Source organism: Aquarana catesbeiana, linkage group LG03, assembly GCF_042186555.1.
Source record: "Aquarana catesbeiana isolate 2022-GZ linkage group LG03, ASM4218655v1, whole genome shotgun sequence".
Lineage (NCBI taxonomy): Eukaryota > Metazoa > Chordata > Amphibia > Anura > Ranidae > Aquarana > Aquarana catesbeiana.
Window position 1 is genome coordinate 678,823,666 of NC_133326.1, and position 22,564 is coordinate 678,846,229.

General features: G+C 45.7%; 1 protein-coding gene across 2 annotated transcripts in view; it reads right to left on the reverse strand.

Moving 5' to 3' along the window:
• Positions 1-22,564, reverse strand: part of LOC141134741 (uncharacterized) — a 70,032-nt gene that overhangs the window by 38,796 nt on the left and 8,672 nt on the right. For both annotated transcript variants that reach the window (XM_073624178.1, XM_073624177.1), the window contains exon 2: positions 16,215-16,586. In XM_073624178.1, coding sequence (XP_073480279.1) covers positions 16,215-16,586 — 372 coding nt within the window. The remainder of the gene's footprint in view (positions 1-16,214; positions 16,587-22,564) is intronic.

Consider the following 22,564-nt stretch of genomic DNA (forward strand, 5'->3'; position numbering starts at 1 on the left):
TTGCCCTGAAGAAGGAAATATTTGGTTTGTTTGCCGTGAAAACTGGCAAATGTGAGCAATTCTGGAATAGTTGGCAAGCTTGGTCCCAACATAGATATTGCACTGCCTTTTGGTAACCCTTCAGTGTTTGAACTCTTGCATTCCACAATTCTATGAGATAATACCCAATTCCTTTCTCCTGTAGTGGCTTATCTAGGTATCGGAATAGAGCCATAATTTTGTATTATAAATCACAGCTCCAGATGCAAAAAAAGGAATGCAATTTAACAAGATTTCATGTAGTGCTACCCTCGTGAGGGCCGCTGATAGAATCTTTGCCCCACTGGTTGCCTCGACTCTGCAAGTCCTCTGACACCCTGGGTTCAGTAATTTTACTGTCACCAATAACGAGAAACTTGCACAATACCAGTGAAACAGTTCAAGTTTGCAAAAAAGCACATAAAGATGCATAACATAACACTGTAAATCATAGAGGTATTCTTATCTGAACACTATAACACACTTTATGATTTGCTATTTGGTCATTTAGGACCCTTCAGTAGTAAGGAGAAATACAAAGTATACAGTGATCCAAATTCAATTCACTCTAATTCCTATGTCCGATTCACTCCCCTCTGTTTCCTCAACCCACAGGCCATTAACATCAATACAACATGACAAACACTATTCAAACTATTATGTTTATAGTGGCTGGCTTCTTTAAATAGAGTTCCAGAGCAAGTGAGAGCAGATCCTTTGTGATAAAACAACTTTAGTTACTTGAGCAAAAAAAGAGAGAATAAAAAGGGATTTGAGTGTTACTCCTTGGAATCCAGTAAATCTTCAGCTAGCTTTGAAGTATTATGAATAATGTGTTCCTTAATGGTAAGGTAGAGCAAATTGAGTTGATCTGTGGTTTATCTTTGCTTACTTCAAACTCTTCCTATATGGCTTGTATGCAGTAAGATTACAAATGATAAGGATGTAAATAAAGCACAGATGTCTGCACATAGTGTTCAATGGAGTGAATAAACTGGCTTCCAGTAGCACCATAAAGCTGGGCGGAATAAGTGATGTCTAATCGCAGTGTCATAAAGAACTAAATGGGCAAATGCCCACCCAGGTTACAGAAGCTGCTGGCAGTGATGTTAGTGATGATGAAGGCTCTTTCAGAAACTCCCTCTGGATCCTGGCTCTGGGAATGGCGTCTGACCTCCGTCACACTCCGCCACGGCTTACCCAAATCTGAAGTGCAGGCGTCGCTGGAGGATCCAGAACAGCCACCGGTCCACTGTAGATGGGAAGCGATGCTGTCCACAGGTGTCCCTCTGCATGTATAATTTCTGTATAACAGTTCCCTCTCCACAGCAGCTGATTCATTACACTGTCGGTGGTGAGCTCAGGAATCTCCATACACTTAACGGAGATCCTCCCCGTATTGTTTCTCCTTCTGGACAGATATTCTTGGCCTATAATATTAGGCAATTTTCTCTATTGGTCGAATTGGTCTTTAGGCTTTTTTCACTTAGGATCGAAAGCTAGGTGATATTATATTCACTGAGGGCAACAAATGGAAACTGACATTTCATACATATTACAATAATTTGTGACTTTTTGTGAATGCTGAGACATTCAGACAACACATTTTTATAGACCCCTATGTGTTTGCAGCCAAGTTCCAGGCCTCTTCAGGCCTAATGGTGACCTCCAGGGTTAGAGACAGCTGACATCCTTCTGTGTAGAGTGGGTTACGAGGCATGGTGGGTGCAATGTAAAGTAGATTAATAGGTGCCAGACACTACTTGAATGCAAAGAGATTTATTTTCTCTTAAACAGAACTGTGGGAGAGAGGGCTGGTTCCAGGACACCCTAGTAGTTGCAAAGTTAATTTGCAGACGCTGAGATTTTAGACTATAGGTAAACAGCCATGCAGGGAAAGGCATCCAGCCAGACACGACATCTGCATGTGTAGAAACGCTGTCTCCTATGGAACAGTTTCTAACAAGAGTTGTAATGAACTCTTTCACTTTCTCCACAATCTCCTTTTTAGACCTTCACTCAACGAAGTTCCCAGTCTATCACTTAAAGCCGCTGATCCACTGCCACTGGATCCCTTGAGCTCTTCCAATCTTCTCACTGAGTATCTTCCTCAAGCATCACCCCCACGCCCCTGCTGGGTCCCTAGATTGGCACTCAGACACTCTTCAAGCTTCACCCCACTGGCCTGCTCGGTCCCTGGCTTGGCACACAATAATGCTCTGCAAGCGTCACCTCCATTGGCTGGGTCCCTGGCTTGACATCTGCTGAAGTTTCCCAATTCTTCACCGTCCCCGGTTGGTGAGAATACTGCTCAGGTACTTGCTTCAGCTACTCACAGTGGTCCCTGGTAACAAGGTGGATGATCCCTTAGTGGCAACAGCTTCCCCTCTACCTCCGACCACGACAGGTTTTCCGGCCAGCAGAACCGTCACTTCTGGTTGGACTGCAAGCCGCAGTCCCAACCCTACGCTGCTCTCTTTCTTCTGGATAGGCCCTCAGATAGCCTTGCATCCAGATGCCCCCAGGATAGGCCTCAGGTCTCTGGCCTAGCAGCCCGGGGCAACATGACACACATCCACCCAGACAGCTGTCTAGGTGGCACAGAACCCCCGATCACCAGACTCGACCCAAATAAATGGGTTCTTCCAGCAGGCCAAGGGACCCAGGAAAATCCCTGCTCATTGGCTGAGACACCCCATTCATTCCTAATCTGTCCTTGCAAGGCCCTTGTCTTATCTAATGCCACCTAGCGACAAAAGAGAAAAGTGCAGCAAGTCCAGAGTTAGGGTGAAATCAATTGACCTCCTAGCAATTGGCCAAGGCAACTATCACTAAACTATCAGATAAATTTAAGAGCAACCCTGCCTAAACATCACGGTGCCTCATGTTGGTATAGGGCCTGCTACCAAGATATTATTACATTTAGGAAGGCACAGAGGCTGTAGTACAGATAGGTTGCCGTTGAGAAGCTGTGAAGTTGCGTTTGGGTTTCCCTGTTTCTCTTTTACCCTCTCTCCCATATGTTTTAAGCAATAAAAGTAGAAAATCCAAATAAACTTAGCCCCGAGAGGTGAATGCGTCTGGAAATTACAACGTACAACCCAACTCCAGATGTATGAGAAAATCCACCCGTGAAAGTGGGGCCCCCCCAGAGTGGAAGGTATTAATGCTGGTTTAATCTAGGGGCAAAGTACATGCTTACCTTGCTCTTCTCTCCAGCCTACTTCCTCAAGCACTCCTACCAATCTTCCACAGTCTTCCTTTTAAGTTGTGACTGGTTCCAGTTGCACCCTAGCCTCCTCAGGTTATTATACAGGGTTGTCCCTGTATTGTATGTGATGATGCCAATGCCGCCCACAAACCGGAGCTTCAGGTGGAGGAGGAGAGTGTCGAAACTGGCTAGACTAAGATATATGGTAAATGATAGAGCCTCTTCATCTTTCCTCTAGACATAACAAACCACTGTTGTCTTATGTTTTAGCTGAGGAGACCCACTGGGATTTATGATTGCATTAGACATACAGGGTTCATTTTAAGTCACGTGGACTGTAACAGAAGCACTGAAGGCCAAGTAAAACTCTACTGGCCAGATTGTTAAAAAAAAAAGGCTTCTTAAGACTTGTTCATACGTGCGGTAGCCCTTGCCTAATTTCTGAAAAGCATTCCATGGTGAATTGCTTTTCAGAGGTGTTTGGCAGGCAATGAAAGGGAGATATGTCACCCCCTCACTGCCTGTTTTAACGCAGATAATGCTGAACCAACAAGTTCCCCAACAAGCTCCAGCAGTGTGTATTACACTTATGCCCCATACACACGAGCGGAATTTCCGTCTGAAAAATCTTGGATGGTTTTTCCGCCGAATTCTGCTCAAGCTTGGCTTGCATACACATGGTCACACAAGTTCTCTGAACTTTCGACTGTCAAGAACGCGGTGACGTACAACACTACGACGATCAGTGAAAATGTTCAGTGCTTCCGAGCATGCGTCAAATTGTTTCCGAGCATGCGTGATTTTTTGCGCGTCTAAATTGCATACAGACAAACTTTTTACAGGAACTTTTTCTGACCGAAAAATAGAGAACCTGCTCGCAATCTTTTGCTGGCTGGAATTCTGCCAGCAAAAGTCTGATGGAGCATACACACGGTCGCAATTTCCGACCAAAAGCTCTCATTGGACTTTTGCTGGCGGAATTTAAATGGGGCATTAGTTGTGGGGCACGGCCCCATTTTACTCGAATTGGTTGCATTTGTCAGTGGTACTGCTCGCTTGTAGGCAGGTGCCTGCATTGTTAATTACTTGTGCTCATGGGTTAGTGTCTGATAATGTATGGGTTAATATGCTGTAATGTGTCTGCCCCTCCATGCCAGCGTGGATAATTTCCAAAGGGCTCTGGACTAGTATCTGGCCCCAAGAAGAGGTCAGGGGTAAAAAGTTAGCCCACCTTGCCTGGCAACAGCAGTACTTGAACCAGGTTAAGTCATAGGATGGGTACGAGTTCCCATATGGGCCAGAATCCCTTTTTCAGGCACTTGAAGTGAAATGGCAGGACTTCTTTAACTGGACCATGTGGCCATCCGACGGCCTTTCAGGACCCTCAAAGGGGACACTACAACATCAGAGACAAGGGTCTACCAAAAACTGAGCCTGGGGCGGCACATTTATATGGACCGCGTAGAGCTGGTGCTCCCCAATGTAAGCCCCATTATTCTTCAGATCAGGAGAAAGCATCTGGACACTGGGGACTTGGTACGTTTTCCCGACGCAACATATACAATTTAATTTGTGTACTGTTTCATTGCATATTATTGCCTTATGTATGTCCTACTGGCTGATTTTGCTGTTATGACCTGTTATGTACATATTAATGTTTTGCACCTGTTAATGTTTGGCATGCTTTTAATGCACCTTACTGATATTTCCCTTTTCGTCATTCAGGACAGCCACTATGAGAGAGAGTCTCCTCCTCTTCCTCTAGGAAACACTGCGCCAGCCCATAAATTCTTACTTCCCCTGCCGGACCTCAGTTATTAGTGTTTCCTCCAGTGGGGAGACACTGTGCATGGGATCTGGCTTAAGCAGTCAGGGAGATTGTGGCCGTTTTAAAAAAACCCTAGGAAAGCAGGGGCTTCCAGGAAAGAAAAGAGCGGTACATACCAGCAGCAGAAGCTGCCCCTTCCTTGTCGAGCGCAGCATCAGGTTGCGGGGGACCCCTATCACGTCCACAGGGCCACAGCAAGGAAACAGTCCACTCCCCCTGTACACGTATAGCATAGTTGCCAACAGTCCCGATTTTCCTGGGACAATCCCGATTTTGGGACCCTCGTCCCGATTGGAGGCTGTCCCGAATTGGGATTTTCCATAAGGAAAGTCGGGAATGTTTTTTTTTTTTTGGAGCAGCGGGCTCAAGCAAAATGGCGGCCGGCGCCGCCGCTCTATCTTCCTCTAGTGTTGAGTGGAGAGGGGAAGGGGGCTCGATCCGTGCAGCCAATGAAGCGGCTTCTTTAGCTGCATGGCCCCTCCCCTCTCCACTGATACAAGCAGAAGACACGGCGCCGGCGCCGTGTCTTGCTGAAAGTTCCCCAGCCCTGTACTGCGCAAGCGCTGCGCCTGCGCAGTACAGGGGGTCCTCCATTGCTGAGGGGAACTTTCTCGGCAGAACACCGGCCGCTCCTGCACTGAGCGAGGGGGGGCTGCACTAACTGAGGGGGGCTGCACTGAGGGGGGCTGCATTAACTGGGGGGGGGCTGCACTGAGGGGGGCTGCAATAATAGAGGGGGGGTCTGCAATAATAGAGGGGGGGTCTGCAATAATAGAGGGGGGGTCTGCACTGATGGAGGGGGTCTACACTGATGGAGGGGATCTATACAGACTCTGGCGGGGGCACCTGATGCAAGGACAGACTCTGGCGGGGGCACCTGATGCAAGGACAGACTCTGGCGGGGGCATCTGATGCAAGGACAGACTCTGGCGGGGGCACCTGATGCAAGGACCGACTCTGGCGGGGGCACCTGATGCAAGGACCGACTCTGGCGGGGGCACCTGATGCAAGGACCGACTCTGGCGGGGGCACCTGATGCAAGGACCGACTCTGGCGGGGGCACCTGATGCAAGGACCGACTCTGGCGGGGGCACCTGATGCAAGGATCGACTCTGGCGGGGGCACCTGATGCAAGGACCGACTCTGGCGGGGGCACCTGATGCAAGGACAGACTCTGGCGGGGGCACCTGATGCAAGGACAGACTCTGGCGGGGGCATTGATGCAAGGACAGACTCTGCTGGTGGCAGGCGACGTGGCTAGTGACACGCTCAGGGATCCCACTGATTCGGCATTATGGTGAGTTGAATGATTTAATTTTATATTACAATGTAATGATAGGAATAATGCGCTTCAATCATCCTGACACCATAACAACCATGGTGCCGGGATGATTGAAGCGTTAACACCAGTTGTTTGGAGTATCTTTATCTGCTGATTGTTAAACTTTCTAGAATACACATATTTCTATTGTGTAGGATCTGGGGCTGCTGTCCCCCCTTTCCCTCTCCCCCTTTCCCTCTCCCCCTTTCCCTCTCCATCCCTCATTCATCTCAGACTCGAGCCACGCCCACTTTCACGTGAGCCACGCCCATTTTTCGCTGCAAAGCGCGCCGCACTTATGTATTTGTTTGCTAAGCCACGCCTACAAACGAATGCCCCGCCCCCTAATTATTGTACAGCTCCACCTACAGCCAAAAAAGTGTCCCACATTTTTTTTTAAATGTTGGCAACTATGCGTATAGGCTGCAATTTTGTAGAACCAGCGGGTCGGACGACAGGTGACGTCATTTCCGGCGGAGGGCGGACGTTCTCCTTTGACCCGCGACTTCCGGTTCTGGGTCGCGGAGCTGATAGGGGGCCAGGCACAGGCTGGAGACAGTCAGGAACACGCACAGGCAGCGTGAGACTCACTAAAGGCAATCACCTGCAGTCATGTCGGAGGCAGACGCTACGACTTACACTGACACTACCTCCAGCCTTCCTAAGGTAAGAGCACCCTGGGGAAGGGTCCTCTCTATCCAGGATGTCCCTCCATGCATAGTTCCTATCTTGGATGGCAGACCCCCTGGGTGTTCAGGGGGGAGGGAGGCTCAGATCCCTAGGGCAAGTGGGTCTAGTGCACTCCCAGGGTTGTTTACTATTTACTGTTTGTTTAAAAGTAATATTTTTTTTCTGCATTTTTGGTACATGCATTTCAGAAAGCTACAGAAAAGGCAAAATCAACACATAGCTCTAAAAGGAAGTGTGCCTCATGTAGAGACAATTTGGGGGAATCATGGACAAAAGTGTTGTGTAAGGACTGCATAGACTCCCTGGTTAGGAAAGGGAATCTGAACAGCAGTCTGGATTAGCAGCCTCTGTAAAGGAGCTCTCATCCACCTTTTCATCTTTTAAAACTTTTTGAAAAGTTTCAGCTTCCCTCTAATCCCACTCCACAGGATACAACCCCGCCACAGGCTCAGGGCTCTGCACCTGCCAAACCTGCTACTACAGTTATGGCAGAGGAAGCTTCAGGCCCTTCCGAGGTGGAGCAAAGGCAACCAGACAGTGGTACCTCTGACTCACAGGAGGGATCAGAGGGAGAGGACCAGGACGGCGAGTCCAGGAAAACCTCTAGATATAAATTATCCTTAGATGAGGTAGAGGACCTCCTAGGGGCAATTTACACAACCCTCGGTATACAGGAAGATAAAAAACCCCTGTCACTCCATGATCTAATGTACAAAGGCTTGGGGGAACAAAAGAAAAAAGTTTTTCCAGTACATTAAGTACTGGTTAAAAAAGAGTGGCAGGATCCCGATAGGAAACCATTTTTTTTCTAGATCCCTAAAGAGAAGGTTCCCATTTTCGGAGGATCCAGCGTCCATTTGGAACAAAAATCCCAGATTGGATGCAGCCTTCTCAGAGGTCTCTAGACACATAGACCTGGCATTTGAGGATATGGTGGCAGGGCGGGTACAAGGTGGGGGTGGAAGGGGCAGATGCCCTGGGCGGGACCATTTACTGGAGGCAGAGGGGCGCAATAGAAGCGCCAGTGAACCGGCCGCGCTAAATAGATAATTGACAACACGTGCCGAGTGCGCTCCTGCACCTGGCACAAGCCTGAGACCAGATCTGCCCCGCCTCTCAATTCCCTATCAGGCGGAGTTTCTGTCCTGCATTGGAGGTCCGTGGTGATCTACCCGTCAATTGCCGACAGCTGGCGCCTGACGGGTAGATCGAGGTGCAGGAAGCATCTGTGATAGGTTCGCTCTCATGTCACGCTACTCCCCGGTGGCCCATCCTCTCTTCTCTTCCATCCCTATTTGCTTGTGACATCATCTGAGATGGACGATAAGAGAGGAGGGACCGCCGAGGAGCAGCGTGACATGTGCCTCATAACGTGCCCTGATGTGCCCCATAATGTGCCCTGATGTGCCCCATAATGTGCCCTGATGTGCCCCATCATGTGCTATGTGCCCTAATGTTCCATATGCCCCCCGTGCCCTGATGTGCCCCGTGCCCTGATGTGCTATGTGCCCTGTACCCTGATGTGCCCTGTACCCTGATGTGCTGTGCCCTGATGTGCTCCATGCCCTGATGTGCTGGGATCTGTGCCCTGATGTCCTCTTTGCCCTGATGTCCTCTGTGCCCTGATGTCCTCTGTGCCCCGATGTGCTGTGCCTTAATGTCATGTGCCCCAATGTAAGAGCCCTCTGGCTGAAGACGTGGCCTGGTGACAGCGCCTCTAGGTCAAGTTGTGTGGGATACCCTTGACAGGTGATCTTCTTTTCGGTCCTGGGTTAGATACAGTCTTAGACCATACGGCAGCCAAAAAGAAGTCATTCCTACTCAAACAGAAAGCCCCAGCTCAAACAAAGAAGGGGTTTTGTCTGCAAAAACGTAGGGAGGCTCCAAAGCTGGAGGGGAAAAAGAAAACTTGGGGCCAAAGAAGCAAGGGCAGAGGAGGGGCGATTTTTTTTTTTTTTCACCCTCCTGAAAAAGCCCGTAAAGATCAATGACTCTTCAGGTACAGTGGGAGGAAGACTGGGGGCCTTCCTTCCGCAGTGGGAGACAATCTCCCCCAACCGGTTCATCCTGGGGGTCATAAGAAGGGGGTACCTCCTAGAGTTCACAAGACCTCCCCCCACAAAGGTTCCTTGTTGCGCATCTTTTCCAATTGCAGGGCAAAGGCCAAGGCCTTGTTAGAGGCCCTAAGGGAACTAGAAAATCAGAAGGTAGTTCACGGAGTACAAAGAGGGAAGGAAGGAAGGAGAAGGGTTTTATTCCCACATTTGTGGTGAAAAAACCTTCAGGGAAATTCAGATTGATTCTGAATTTAAAACCCCTAAACAGGTCAATTGCCTACAAGAGATTCCGCATGAATCTTCACAATCAGAGCCCTTCTACCACACAATTGCTTCATGGTTTCTCTGGACCTCAGGGACGTGTATTTACATGTCCCTATCGCAGAAACCTCTCAGAGGTTTCTCCGATTAGCAATAGCCCTGGACGGGGTAATAGTGCATCTACAATTTCAAGCACTTCCTTTTCGGGCTATCCTCCTCGCCCCGCATATTTACCAAGGTCTTGGCAGAGGCCATGGCTTTCCTGTGACTCCAGGGAGTGTCAGTTATAGCGTATCTGAACGACCTGCTTAAGTTGTCAGTATCCCCAGAACAACTAGTCAAAGATCTTGATCTAACAAAGAGGGTCTTATCAGGCCTGGGGTGGCTGCGGAACTTAGAATAAGTCCAGCCTGATTCCTTCACAGCGTATTGCGTACCTAGGATACCTACTGGACTCGCTGTTGAAAGTTATTCTCCCGACTGAGAAAATTCTGAAACTGGACAGAGCAGTAGCCTCTCTCCAGTGCAATCAACAGGTTTCCAAAAGGTTTCTAATGTCAACGCTAGGCCTTCTAACCTCTACCCTCCCAGCAATGCAGTGGGCAGGACTACACTTTCGTCCCCTGCTGGGATCCCTTCTAGCACAGGGGGGGCACATCTGGGATCCCTTCTAGCACAGGGCACCTGGAAGAACGACAAACTAAAAAGATTGTCCAATTGGAAAGAGCTAAAAGCAGTTGTGCTAGCCCTCGGATTTTTCAAAAAAAAAAAACCCAGGGCCACCACATCCAGGTGAGGTCGGACAACTTGTCTGCCGTGGCCTATATAAACAAGCAGGGTGGCACGAGAAGTGGAGTCCTTCTGGCCCTAGCAACAGACATTCTAAGCTGAGGGGAGAGGAACGTGATAGCAGTCTTTCTCAGCCGAAGGTGACTGAGAGGGAGATTGGGTCCTCAACCAGGAGGTCTTCAATCTCATATCTGAAAAATGGGGACCCCCAGAAGTGGACCTTTTTGCGTCAAGAGAACGCGAAAACCCCCTGTTTTTTCTCCTTAAACGGAGGAGAAGTAGCAATGGGGGTGGATGCGTTAACCCAGAACTGGAATTTCAAAACATGTTATGCCTTCCCTACTGCGGTATTATTAATGGCAGTTCTGAGAAAGTTTCAACTAGAGAACACCTTTGATTCTAGTGGCCCCACATTGGCCAAAAAGGGCATGGTTTTCGGGTTCTTAAGCAACTGGCAGCAGAGCCTCCCCTATTCCTTCCACCTCAGGAGGATCTCCTCTCACAGGGCCCAGTCCTCTGTCCACAGGTACACCAGTGGAAATTAGCGGCCTGGCTACTGAGGAGGGTATATTAAAATCTAAGGGATTTTCAGAGAGATTAATCTCCACCCTCCTCAATAGTAGGAAAAAGGAGACGCGCTGGATTTATAAAAAGGTCTGGCTCCATTTCAATGAATGGTGCGTTGAAAGCTCCTTAGCGGTATTGGAATTTCTGCACTGTGGGACAGACAAGGGTTTATCCATAGGTACCCTTAAAAGTCAGGTGTCAGCTCTTAGTGCTTATTTAGAAAAGTCTCTGGCCACCAACCCGTGGGTGGTCAGATTCTTTAGAGCCCTGTCTAGACAGAGACCAGTCCGAGGTCTACCCTTTCCCAGGTGGGACCTATCTTTAGTCTTGCAGAGCCTGACAGGAACCCCCTTTGAGCCTTTGGACACATGTTTGATAAAAGAACTGACTTTGAAGACAGTATTTTTAGTTGCAGTGACAACTGCCAGGAGGGTCAGCGAAATTGAGGCTTTATTATTATTAGACCTCCTTTTTGCGTTATTTTTCCAGACAGGATAGTTCTCAAGACTGATCCAGCATTTTTGCCTAAGGATTTCACAGAAGCCAGGAAGTAGTCTTACTTTCATTTTGTCCCAACCCCTCAGGAGAAGGAATTGAAATTTCATTTTTTGGATGTAAGGAGATCTATCCTACAGTACCTAGAGCTGACCAACAGTAAAAAAGTCAGACTCTTTATTTGTTTTGTTTTCTGGGGCCAGAAAGGGATTCAGAGCATCTCGACGCACAATTGCCAGATGGCTTAGATTAACCATTGGCCAAGCATATGCATTAGCAGGGAAAGAGATTCCTATGGGTATAAAGGCACACTCCACCAGAGCCATGGCAACTTCCCACGCAGAGAAGGCTGGAGCAAAGCCAGAACAAATATGCAGGGCAGCAACATGGTCCAGCTACTCCACTTTCATAAAGCATTACAGAGTGGACCTGGTGTCGGCAGGTGAGCAGGCCTTTGGGCGAAAGGTTTTGCAAGCTGCAGTCCGACCCTAATTGGCAAGTGCTCGCTTATCCACTCATAGTGGCTGTCCTGAAAGACGAAAAGGGAAAATTAAAGTTACGATTACCGGTAACGTCTTTTCCTGTAGTCTTTCAGGACAGCCCTAGTTACCCACCCGAAGCTTTGGGGGGTCTTATAAAAGATCAGAACGCAGCAGGATAATGATATTGGATAGTATGTTATTAATGTGTTCTTGTGTCTCCCCAGCTGGCCGGAGGTGATCTTGAAAAAACTGAGGTCTGGCAGGGGAATTAAGCATTTATGGGCTGGCGGAGTGTTTCCTAGAGGAAGAGGAGGAGACTATCTTTCATAGTGGCTGTCCTGAAAGACTACAGGAAAAGACGTTACCGGTAAGCGTAACTTTAATTTTCTGTTCCATTGAACTCTGAGAATAACCATTACTAGTGCTGATCTTGTAATTCATGGTACAGGGACATACCAAGTTTAGGAGGTGGGGAATGTAGGCAGGTACCTGCAATGTTAATTTCATGTGCCTGTGGGTTAGTGTCTGGTAATGAATGGTTTAATGTGCTGTGGTGTATCTGCCCTTTTTGCCCTGTGGTAGTTTCCTTAGTGGGGATATTTATATAGGATAGGAGGCTGGACCAGGTGGAGGTTGATGGTCAAGGGAGTTGGAAAGACCATACATGTGGAGATGTAGCATTGCACCTAGAGTGGGGTTACCCCTTTGCAGGACCCTGAAATAGGACTGGAAAGTCTAAAGCCTCGTACACAGGGTTTGATTGTTGGATGACCAAGCATCTGATTTTTGTCAAAAGGGCATGTGCAGGATTTTGTCGTTTTGACCCTTTTTGCCCCTTCTGCTAATTTTGTGTTAGTAGAAGTTTGGTGAGCGTTGATTTGCGATTTTCAGATCGTACAAAACAAATGCCTTTTAAAATATGTTTGGCATAGCTACATCAGTATCACCAGCAAAGCAGCTTCATTATTAGCCCATTAAAGAACATGAGAATTTTGACATTTCATTAATTGCCGTGTCACGAATGATGCCGGTGCGTCATTTCCAGTGCGTTTCTTTATTGTCATACGTTACTTCCAGCGCGACTACGGCTGTGCACTGGCATTCTTGGGCATCCTCACCTCATTTTGGCGCCACAATTTTGGTGCCAAGCGAGGTGGAGGGGGATATAAAAGATTGCCAATACCACTCATTGCAGTATGGTCCAATTTGGGAGAGGTTTGCAAGGATGATTCCCCGCTAACAGGTAATAGGGCTTTTGGAAACCATTAATGGGCTATTCCTGATGGATTCCCTGACTTTTTTTGCCTAATTTATTATCTGTCTGATTTAAGGGTGGTGATCTAGGAGCTGGGTCCCAACTGAGGAGATCTTCTCTCACTTCTACCCTCTTCCTTTGGCGGTCTATGTTTTGACTGTAGTGATATTCTTTGGAGTCATTTGGGATCAATATTGTTCACTTGAGGTAGGCGATTGCTCCATGTCAGCCCTGCCTTATGATGCTTTTCAATGCTATAATCCCTAAGATGTTTTGAATTTACGATATATATATATATATATATTATATATATATATATATATATATATATATATATATATATATATATATATATATATATATTTTGACCTTCCAATAGATAGACCATTAGTGGGCATCTTTTTCTACCTTAATATCCCTCTCTATGGTATTACCAGTTGATCCAACTTGATCCATCCATATTTTGGAGCCATATATAAGAAAATCTTGAATTTATCTACTGAATATACAGGTCTGAAAAAAAACAATCCTTTTTGCTGTGTATTTTCTGACAATATGAGAAATTGAAATTAATATGTATTTGTTTGAAAAATATTTTTTGTGTGTTATTTTCTAAAATTCTTTATCTTTTATTGTAGTGATAATATATGCAGGAGCCTGATATAAAATTCTCCTGAGGAAGCCATCAAAATGGCGAAACATGTAGAGATATAATCAGTTTGCACGTTCTGTTTGAATTATCAGATCATTTTTGTACCTTCTGTATTCATAATTTTAATCTATTCAATTTATATTTTTCTACTTTTTTGTATTATTGCACCTTTAAAAGTCCCATAAATATCTTTCCTATATGCTAGAATCTTAATTCTAGATTGCGCACAGTAGTTTACAAGACCAAACCCTTCCCAGTCGTTCCTTGATTCCGAGCATGCGTGTTTGTAATTTCAACTCTTGTGTGACGGATTTCTGTACTGACCATCCGAAAATCAGACGTTGAGTTCACATCCGATAAAAATGTTATAGTCTGCACATCCAGCTTTTGTCTGATGTAAAAGTCAAGTCGTCTGTTGAATACCAGGGTGCCGTGAAGAGGCTCTGGCTTACGCATGTATTTGCAAATGTGTGCAGACTAAACTCCTGTTTTAACGCATACTGTTAGATAGGTTGATTCGGTTGTCATTGGGCTGGCATGAGTAAAGCATGGATCTTTCCTTGGATTTATCCTTGGTCTTGTTTATATCACACTGTACTAACGATCCGAAAATCCACAGACAGCTCGTTTTCAGACTTTTCCCTTCTGATTTTCATACTGTGTGTACAAGGCCTTAGACCCCATAAACACTATTAGATTTTCTGCTGATTTTTGTCTTCGGATTTACAGCTGATGTTCGAGTCGAACATAAGTTCGACTCGAACTCGAAGCTCATCCCTACTGGTAACGTTTTTCTTTTTTTTAAAGCGTTGCCTATGGAGATTTTTAGGTACCGTAGTTTGTCGCCATTCAATAAATGTGCGCAATTTTAAAGTGTGAAATGTTTGGTATCTATTTACTCGGCGTAACATCATCTTTCACATTATACAAAAAAAATTGGGCTAAGTTTACTGTTAAGTTTTCTTAAAATTCATAAGTGTCTTTTTCCCCAAAAAGTTGCATTTAAAAGACCACTGCACAAATACCATGTGACATAAAATATTGCAAGAATCGCCATTTTATTCTCTAGATTCTCTGCTAAAAAAAATAATATATAATGTTTGGGGGTTAAGTAATTTTCTAGCAAAAAATATGGATTTTAACTTGTAAAACACCGAATGTCAGAAATAGGCTTAGTCATAAAATGGTTATAATGGATCTAAAGGCAAAAACAAAAAAAAATATCCTGCAGTTTAACAATCTTTAGATGTGGTGACTGCATTTGTTTTCTGTTTTTAATTCTTTCTCTTTATTATCACCTGGTGATTCTGTCAGAAATACTACTCATATACTTCATGTCCAAGGATGACAAAGCTCACTCGCTGGACTGTATCTGTGAAGCAGTGTTACCATCCTAGGTCCTGATATATTTAACATACAAAAAGAGAGTAAATAAGAGAAGCAGTTGTTAGGGTTTACATACCCTTTAAATGTAGTTATTAGGGTGAACTTTGGCTATTCGGAGGAACTCCTGAAGATTTACCCATTTGGTGGGAGCTGAATATCATGCATAATTGCGGTATTACTTCCGCTATTACACTTGATAGCTTCTTGTTGTCAGTGGTTGTTAACCCCTTCCCACCCGCTGCGTGCTCTGTGACCGCGAGTCCCACGGAACCGATGTCCACCGGGTGCCCGCAAATGTGTCAAGGAGCGGAAGAATGGGGAGATGCCTTCGTAAACAAGGCATTTCCCCGTTCTGCCTAGTGATATGACAGAGATCACCGCTCCCTGTCATCGGGATCAGTGATCGCTGTCATGTCAGTGGCAGCCCATCCCCCCCACAGTTAGAATAACTCCCTAGGACACACGTAACCCCTTGATCGCCCCCTAGTGTTTAACCCCTTCCATGCCAGTGTCATTTATACAGTAATCAGTGCATTGTTATAGCACCGATCGCTGTATAAATGACAATGGTCCCAAAATAGTGTCAAAAGTGTCCGATCTGTCCGCCATAATGTCGCAGTCCCGATAAAAAGATCGCCGCCATTACTAAAATTAATACATTTTAATTAAAAAAAAAAATATTAATAAAAATGCCTTAAAACTATCCCCTATTTTGTAGACGCTATAACTTTTGCGCAAACCAATCCATATATGCTTATTGCGATTTTTTTTTTTAAACCAAAAATATGTAGAAAAATACGTATCGGCCAAAACTGAGGAAAAAATTGTTTTTATATATATTTGTGGGGGATATTTATAATAGCAAAAAGTAAAACGTGTTTTTTTTTTCAAAATTGTTGCTCTTTTTTTGTTTATAGCGCAAAATATAAAATCCGCAGAGGTGATCAAATACCACCAAAAGAAAACTCTATTTGTGGGGAAATAAGGACGTCAATTTTGTTTGGGTACAACGTCGCACGACCGTGCAATTGTCAGTTAAAGCAACGCAGTGCCGAATCGCAAAAAGTGCTCTGGTCAGGAAGGGGGTAAAATCTTCCGGGGCTGAAGTGGTTAATGATGCCGGCAGGGGCAGGCAGTCTATAAAATAGTAATAAAAAGTAAGGTAATAGGAAAAAATTAAAAATGAATTAATAAATATTTACCTGGAAATCGCAGAAGGGTCCCATATGTATTCCAACTGATTGGAGAATTATGTTTACTATCGTATAGTTGGCAGCAAAATCGAGGTCCATCTGTTGGTTCCAGTCCTGTAATTTTGATATATTCTGTCCAGTTTCTGTTCGGATCCTTCTCTCTGTAAAGTCTTCCCTTATATTTCTCTGTAACATTTCCAGAAGGGGTAAAGATCTTCCTATTAGATGAGCAGAATTCTCCATCTGTCTCCTCCCAAACAATCTGTACATCTTCACCCTGTTTCTCAGGGACGGAGTATGAACACAGGATGGTAACAGAACCTCCAGCTTGTACTGTACGGGTTCTCACCTGATAAACACAACTTGAACATCTTGTGATCCCTGAACAGGGCAGATAAGGCAAAATGTAATAGCAATGTGTTAAAAGGACACTGTGCTGCTGTCAATGATTTTTTTTTTTGGATATACAGTAACAATGCAAGTCTATGGGCTGGCCAACTCACTTAAAACAATGCACTTCTTGTGTGGCTGATTTATTATTTTAACCCTTCTATCGCAACTGCCAAATGCCATACGTCTATGGAAAACTGAGGTGTAAATCTGTGTAAATCAGACAAGCCGACAGTTGGCTGTCAGATGGAAGCAATCTGGTGATTGTTGTATCCTAGTACAAATGGCGCCACCCTTAAAATAATTTGTGTTTAAAATTAATTCGATATGTGACAGCTGCCCCTTTAAATGTGAAACACACTAAACAATAAAAAACTAAATAAAATAGATGCTATTCCTCCTCAATACTCCCTAGTGATCTGTATTACCAACAATATCTAGTTGGCCTGATTTACATTTGTTTCAACACCATACCATAAATCATAAATATCCACATTTGTGAAAAAATATCTCAAGAAAAAAAACATACGATTCAATACCATGCATTAAATAATGAATCAATATCCATATTTGTGAAACAAAAAAGCGATTGCACTCACCGGAGCCCTAAGGCCCTCTGGACCAGTCACGCGTTATTGTATACCCAAAGACAGCCTGATGAAGACTCCAAATCAGCGTTTCTTAACCACTTGGCGTCCGCGCTATAGCCAAATGATGGCCACAGCGCGGACCTGAATTTCCGGGAGGCCGTCATATGACGGCCTCCCCGTGCGCCCCCTGCAGAGCGCGTGCTTTGATCACCGAGTCCCTGAGACTCGGGTGATCACAGATCTGAGTAAGGGGCCAATCCCGACCACTTACCACATGATAAGCTGTCAGCCAATGACAGCTGATCACATGATGTAAACAAAAGCTCAGTAATCGTTTTTTTCTCCTCACGCTAACAGCATGAGGAGAAAAAAAAGCCGGTCACTGGCTTATGTGCAAGGGACATCGGTCCTGAAGAGGGAGGCACATCTACCTAATCTGTGCCCACAATTACCGCCTGCCAGTGCCACCTGCCAGTGCCACAGTGCCCACCAGTGCCACATATCAATGCCCATGAGTGCCATCTATCATTGCCACAAGTGCCACTAATCAATGCCCACCAGTGGTGCCAATCAGTGCCACCTAGCAGTGCTGCCTATCAGTGTAACCTACAAGTGCCGATCAGTGCCCATTATTGCCACCCATCAGTGCCCATCACTGCCACCTATCAGTGCCCATCACTGCCAGCTATCAGTGCCACCTATTAGTGCCACTTCTTAGTGCCCACCATTGCCACCTATCAATGCCCTTCAATGCCACCCATCAGTGCCACCTCTCAGTGTCCACCAGTGCCGCCTATCAGTATCCACCAGTGCCGCCTATCAGTATCCACCAGTGCTGCCTTATTGGTGCCCATCAATGCAGCGCATTGGTGCCTACCAGTGCAGCCCATCAGTGCCCATCACTGCCACCTATCGGTGCCCATCAGTGCAGCCTCATCAGCGTACATCAATGAAGGAGAAAAATTACCTGTTTGCAAAATTTTATAACAAAATATAAAAAAATATAATTTTTTTTTTTTTAAATGCGGTCTTTAGAAAAAAATTTAACAAATAAAAACAGCAGAGGTGATCAAATATCACCAAAAGAAAGCTCTATTTGTGGGGAAAAAATGCTAAAAATTTCATTTGGGTACAGTGTTGTATGACCGCGCAATTGTCATTCAAAGTGCATCAGCGCTGAAAGCTGAAATTTGGTCTGGACAGGAGGGGGGTTTAGGTGCCCAGTAAGCAAGTGGTTAATACAAAAGGTATGTTCTCCTCTCAATGGATATGCATCAATCACCCAAAAAGGAACTGACAAGGTAATCGTGCAACACAGTTTTATTAAAAAAAAACCTTTAAAAATCATACCACAATCTATATGCTTACACATTCGAGTGCCCAGATCGACACCAGCTCGATTAGTATATGTGATTAAAATCCTCAAGATCCGCCAAGTAGTACAACCAGCACCGCCGTTCCTCTTACCAAGCCTCTGCGTGCGTTCCACTGGCAATCGGATGTGACGTCATACGCGGTCCACGGTTAGTCAGCAGCAATCCGACCTCTATGCATTTAGCTGATTTGCGTCATCAGGCTGTCTTTGGGTATACAATAACGCGTGACTGGTCCAGAGGGCCTTAGGGTTCTGGTGAGTGCAATATTAGCATCACTGGTGGTGGAGCACTTTTTGTATCGAAGTTAACCGCTTGCCGACCGGCTCACGCCGATATACATCGGCACAATGGCACGGCTGGGCAAAACAACGTATAGGGGACGTTGTTCACTTTAAGAGCCACTGCACTGCGGGGGGACCCATTGCACGTGGCCGGCGGGTGCGATCCCCACCGGCCACCCGCGATCACGTGCACGAGAGACAGCACGGGGATTTGTGTGTGTAAACACACAGTCCCTGTTCTGTCAGGGGGGAGGAGACACATTGTTTGTTCCTACTAAGTAGGAACAATGATATGTCTCCTCCCCCAGTCAGTCCAATCCCCATACAATTAGAACACATGCAGGAAACACACACTTAAACCCTTGATCGCCCTCTAGTGTTAACCTCTTCCCTGCCAGTGACATTTACACAGTAATCAGTGCATTTTTAAAGCTCTGATAGCTGTATAAATGTCAATGGTCCCAAAAATTTGTCAAAAGTGTCCGATCTGTCCACCCCAATGTTGCAGATTACTAGTATAAAAAGAAATGCCATAAAAATGCCATAAATCTATCCCATAGTTTGTAGACGCGATAACTTTTGCGCAAACCAATCAATATAAGCTTATTGCGATTTTTTTTTTTTACTAAGAATATATATCAGCCTAAACTGATGAAAAAAATTGTTTTTTAAAAACATATTTGGGGATATTTATTATATTTATTATTTATTATAGCAAAAAGCAAAACATGTCGTTTGTGTGTGAACATTTTCAAAGACTGTTTTTTTTATTTTTTTTGTTTTTTTGTTACACAAATATGGATATTGATTTATTATTTAATGCATGGTATTGAATCGTATGTTTTTTCCATCATATATTTTTTCACAAATATGGATATTTATGATTTATGGTATGGTGTTGAAACACATGTAAATCACGCCAACTAGATATTATTGGTTATACAGATCACTGGGAAGTATTGAGGAGAAATAGCGCCTACTTTATTTGTTTTTTAATTCGGTGATTGTGCAGTTGCTGGATTGCTCCCCCCCCCCCCCCGCACGCGAGTCCCAGGTCACCACATGTCCCAGGCTTCATGTACCCATCGGTGGACTGGCATGGTGGGTGCCACAGGGTAGAGGGGAGGGAGATCAGAGTGTCCCCAACCCATTTCTCATTAAACAATAAAAATTGAGTACAGAGAACTTCCTGTAAGTAAATGATTCACTTCCCACCTTACAGATGGTAGTGCATGCTTCAACACCTCCCGCTAATACTGAGTTAGAGACTAGACAAGATGGTAAATGAATGATATGAAACATGGCTAAAAAGGTAGCACCAGTTTGTACGTTTAATTAGTAATTTTGAAGTCGGGAGCTTTACTGTTCTGACTGGATATCATATGACTTCCTTCAGAATGGGCCACTCGTGCGTGCCCCTGGGGGGCGATTGGTGGTGTGTCCCTCCTCATGCAACCATGGTAAGGAGCCTATGTCTTTACCATGTGATCAGCTGTGTCCAATCACAGCTGATTACAGAGCATTCCTCTTCTCACGCTGGCAGCACACGAGGAAAGGAGAGCTGATAAGCAGCTTTCCTAAGTGGGGACATCTGCACCGATTATCAATGCAGCCTCATCAGTGATGCCTGTCAGTGTCCACCAGTGATGCCTGTCAGTGCTCACCAGTGATACCCACCAGTGCCCATTAGTGATGCCAATCAGTGCCCATTAGTGCTGCCTTTCGGTGCCCATCAGTGATGCCTGTCAGTGCCCATCAGTGTCTCATCATCAGTGCTGCCTATCAGTGCCAATCAGTGATGCTTGTCAGTGCCCATTAGTGCCTCCTCATCAGTGCTGCCTATCAGTGCCTATCATGCCACTTATCAGTGCCAATCAGTGCTGCCTATCAGTGCACATCAGTGCTGCCTACAAGTGCCTATCATGCTGTCTATTAGTGCCCATGAGTGCTGCCATAAGGGCGGGGGCTTTACCATTCTGACTGGACGTCATATGACGTCCTTCAGAGCGGGCCACTTGTGTGCGCCCCCGGGGATGTGCAGCGCAGCGATTGACCGATCACAGGAAAGAGCCTATGCCGTAGGGGCTTTACCCTGTGATTAGCGGTGTCCAATCACAGCTGATCACAGGGTAAATAGGAAATGACAGTTATCTGCATTCCTCTCCTCACGCTGACATTGCATGAAGAGAGGAGAGCCGATAAGCGGCTTTCCTCAGTGGGGACATCTGCATTGATTATCAGTGCAGCCTCATCAGTGATGCCTGTCAGTGCCCATCAGTGATGCCAATCAGTGCCCATTGATGCTAACCAGTACCCATCAGTGCTGCCTTTCACTGCCCATCAGTGCTGCCTGTCAGTGCCCATCAGTGCCTTCTCAACAGTGCCACCTATCAGTGTGCCCATCAGTGCCGCATATCGGTGTCCATCAGTGCTGTATTAGTGCTGCCTCATCAGTGCCGCCTCATCAGTGCCCATCAGTGCCCATCAAGGAGAAAAATTACTTATTTACAAAATGTCAAAATCAGGAACAGTTGTGAGCTATGATGATTGGTGTGTCCACACAGATTCATAAAATGGTTTCCAGCCCATTCAGAGCACTTCTAAAATCCTATGACTGGTTCTATTATTCTGGGTAGCCCCAGCCCAAGGCACTCTCTGGGCTACAACTGCATGGACCAGGCTGTCACTCACAGTGTCAGTGTCACATGTGCTGCAGCTGCACACACATACCTTTTTAAAGATAATGCACAAGGCCGGTGCGCCCTCTCTTTTTTGTTTTTTGTTTTTCTTTTTGTTTTTCGGCTGCACACACATAGCCTGTGCTGCAGCTGTTCTCCCTCTCCTCGGCTATGTGAGGGGAGAAGAGAAAAACAGAGAATGCAGATGCTGCAGGGCTGTGTGCAACCACAGGAAAGCTTGTCCACCAACTGGGGAACACACATAAAGAGGAAACTGAACTGCTGTGAGTCCTGGGAGTGACAAGAGACTGATGTAAGGAATCGGGGCTTGTGGGGGATGCAGTACTCAGACAGGCTGAGCCTGTATTTCAGATTGGCACTGGAACGACATATTCTGCAATTTCCAAGACTCTGTGGACAGGAAAAGGAAGAACTGTTCCTGGGCTAGAGGGAGTCATATGCAGAACAGACAGTGCAACGGGATGCTAACAGTATGCAATACCAATAATGCTATTACACAGAGAGAGGTCTCTTACCTCCTCTTCTAGAGTCCCGGTTGGCACTCTCCGCTCCTTCTTCCGAGTGCCCCCAAAGCAAGCTGTGTGCTATGACAACACCTGCACGCGTGTGCACCTGAGCCAAGCTGTATGCATTCATAGACACACATAGCACTGCTCGGCCATGCCCCCCACTCTCCCCTAACAGGATTTGATTGACAGCAGCAGGGGACAATGACTTATAACTGCCCTCAGTGTCTCCAGTGAGACGAAGAAAAGAGAGCAGTGATGTTGCAGACTGGACAGTGCTGTATCGGTGGAGGAGACATATCAGTGTTTAGGGATGAGGGGAAGCAGGCAGTGGAGTCATTTTTACCTTAATTTTTAAAAAAATGCATTAAGGTATGTAGCACACCCCCGTAGGGACTGCTGATGAACTTGGATCCCTCACTCTTGCACATCTAAGCACACCAAATCTCCACAAGCACCCAGAGACAGAACTGTCCCTGGCTTCGTTTTTGTTGTTTATTGTGGGTTAGCAACTTGA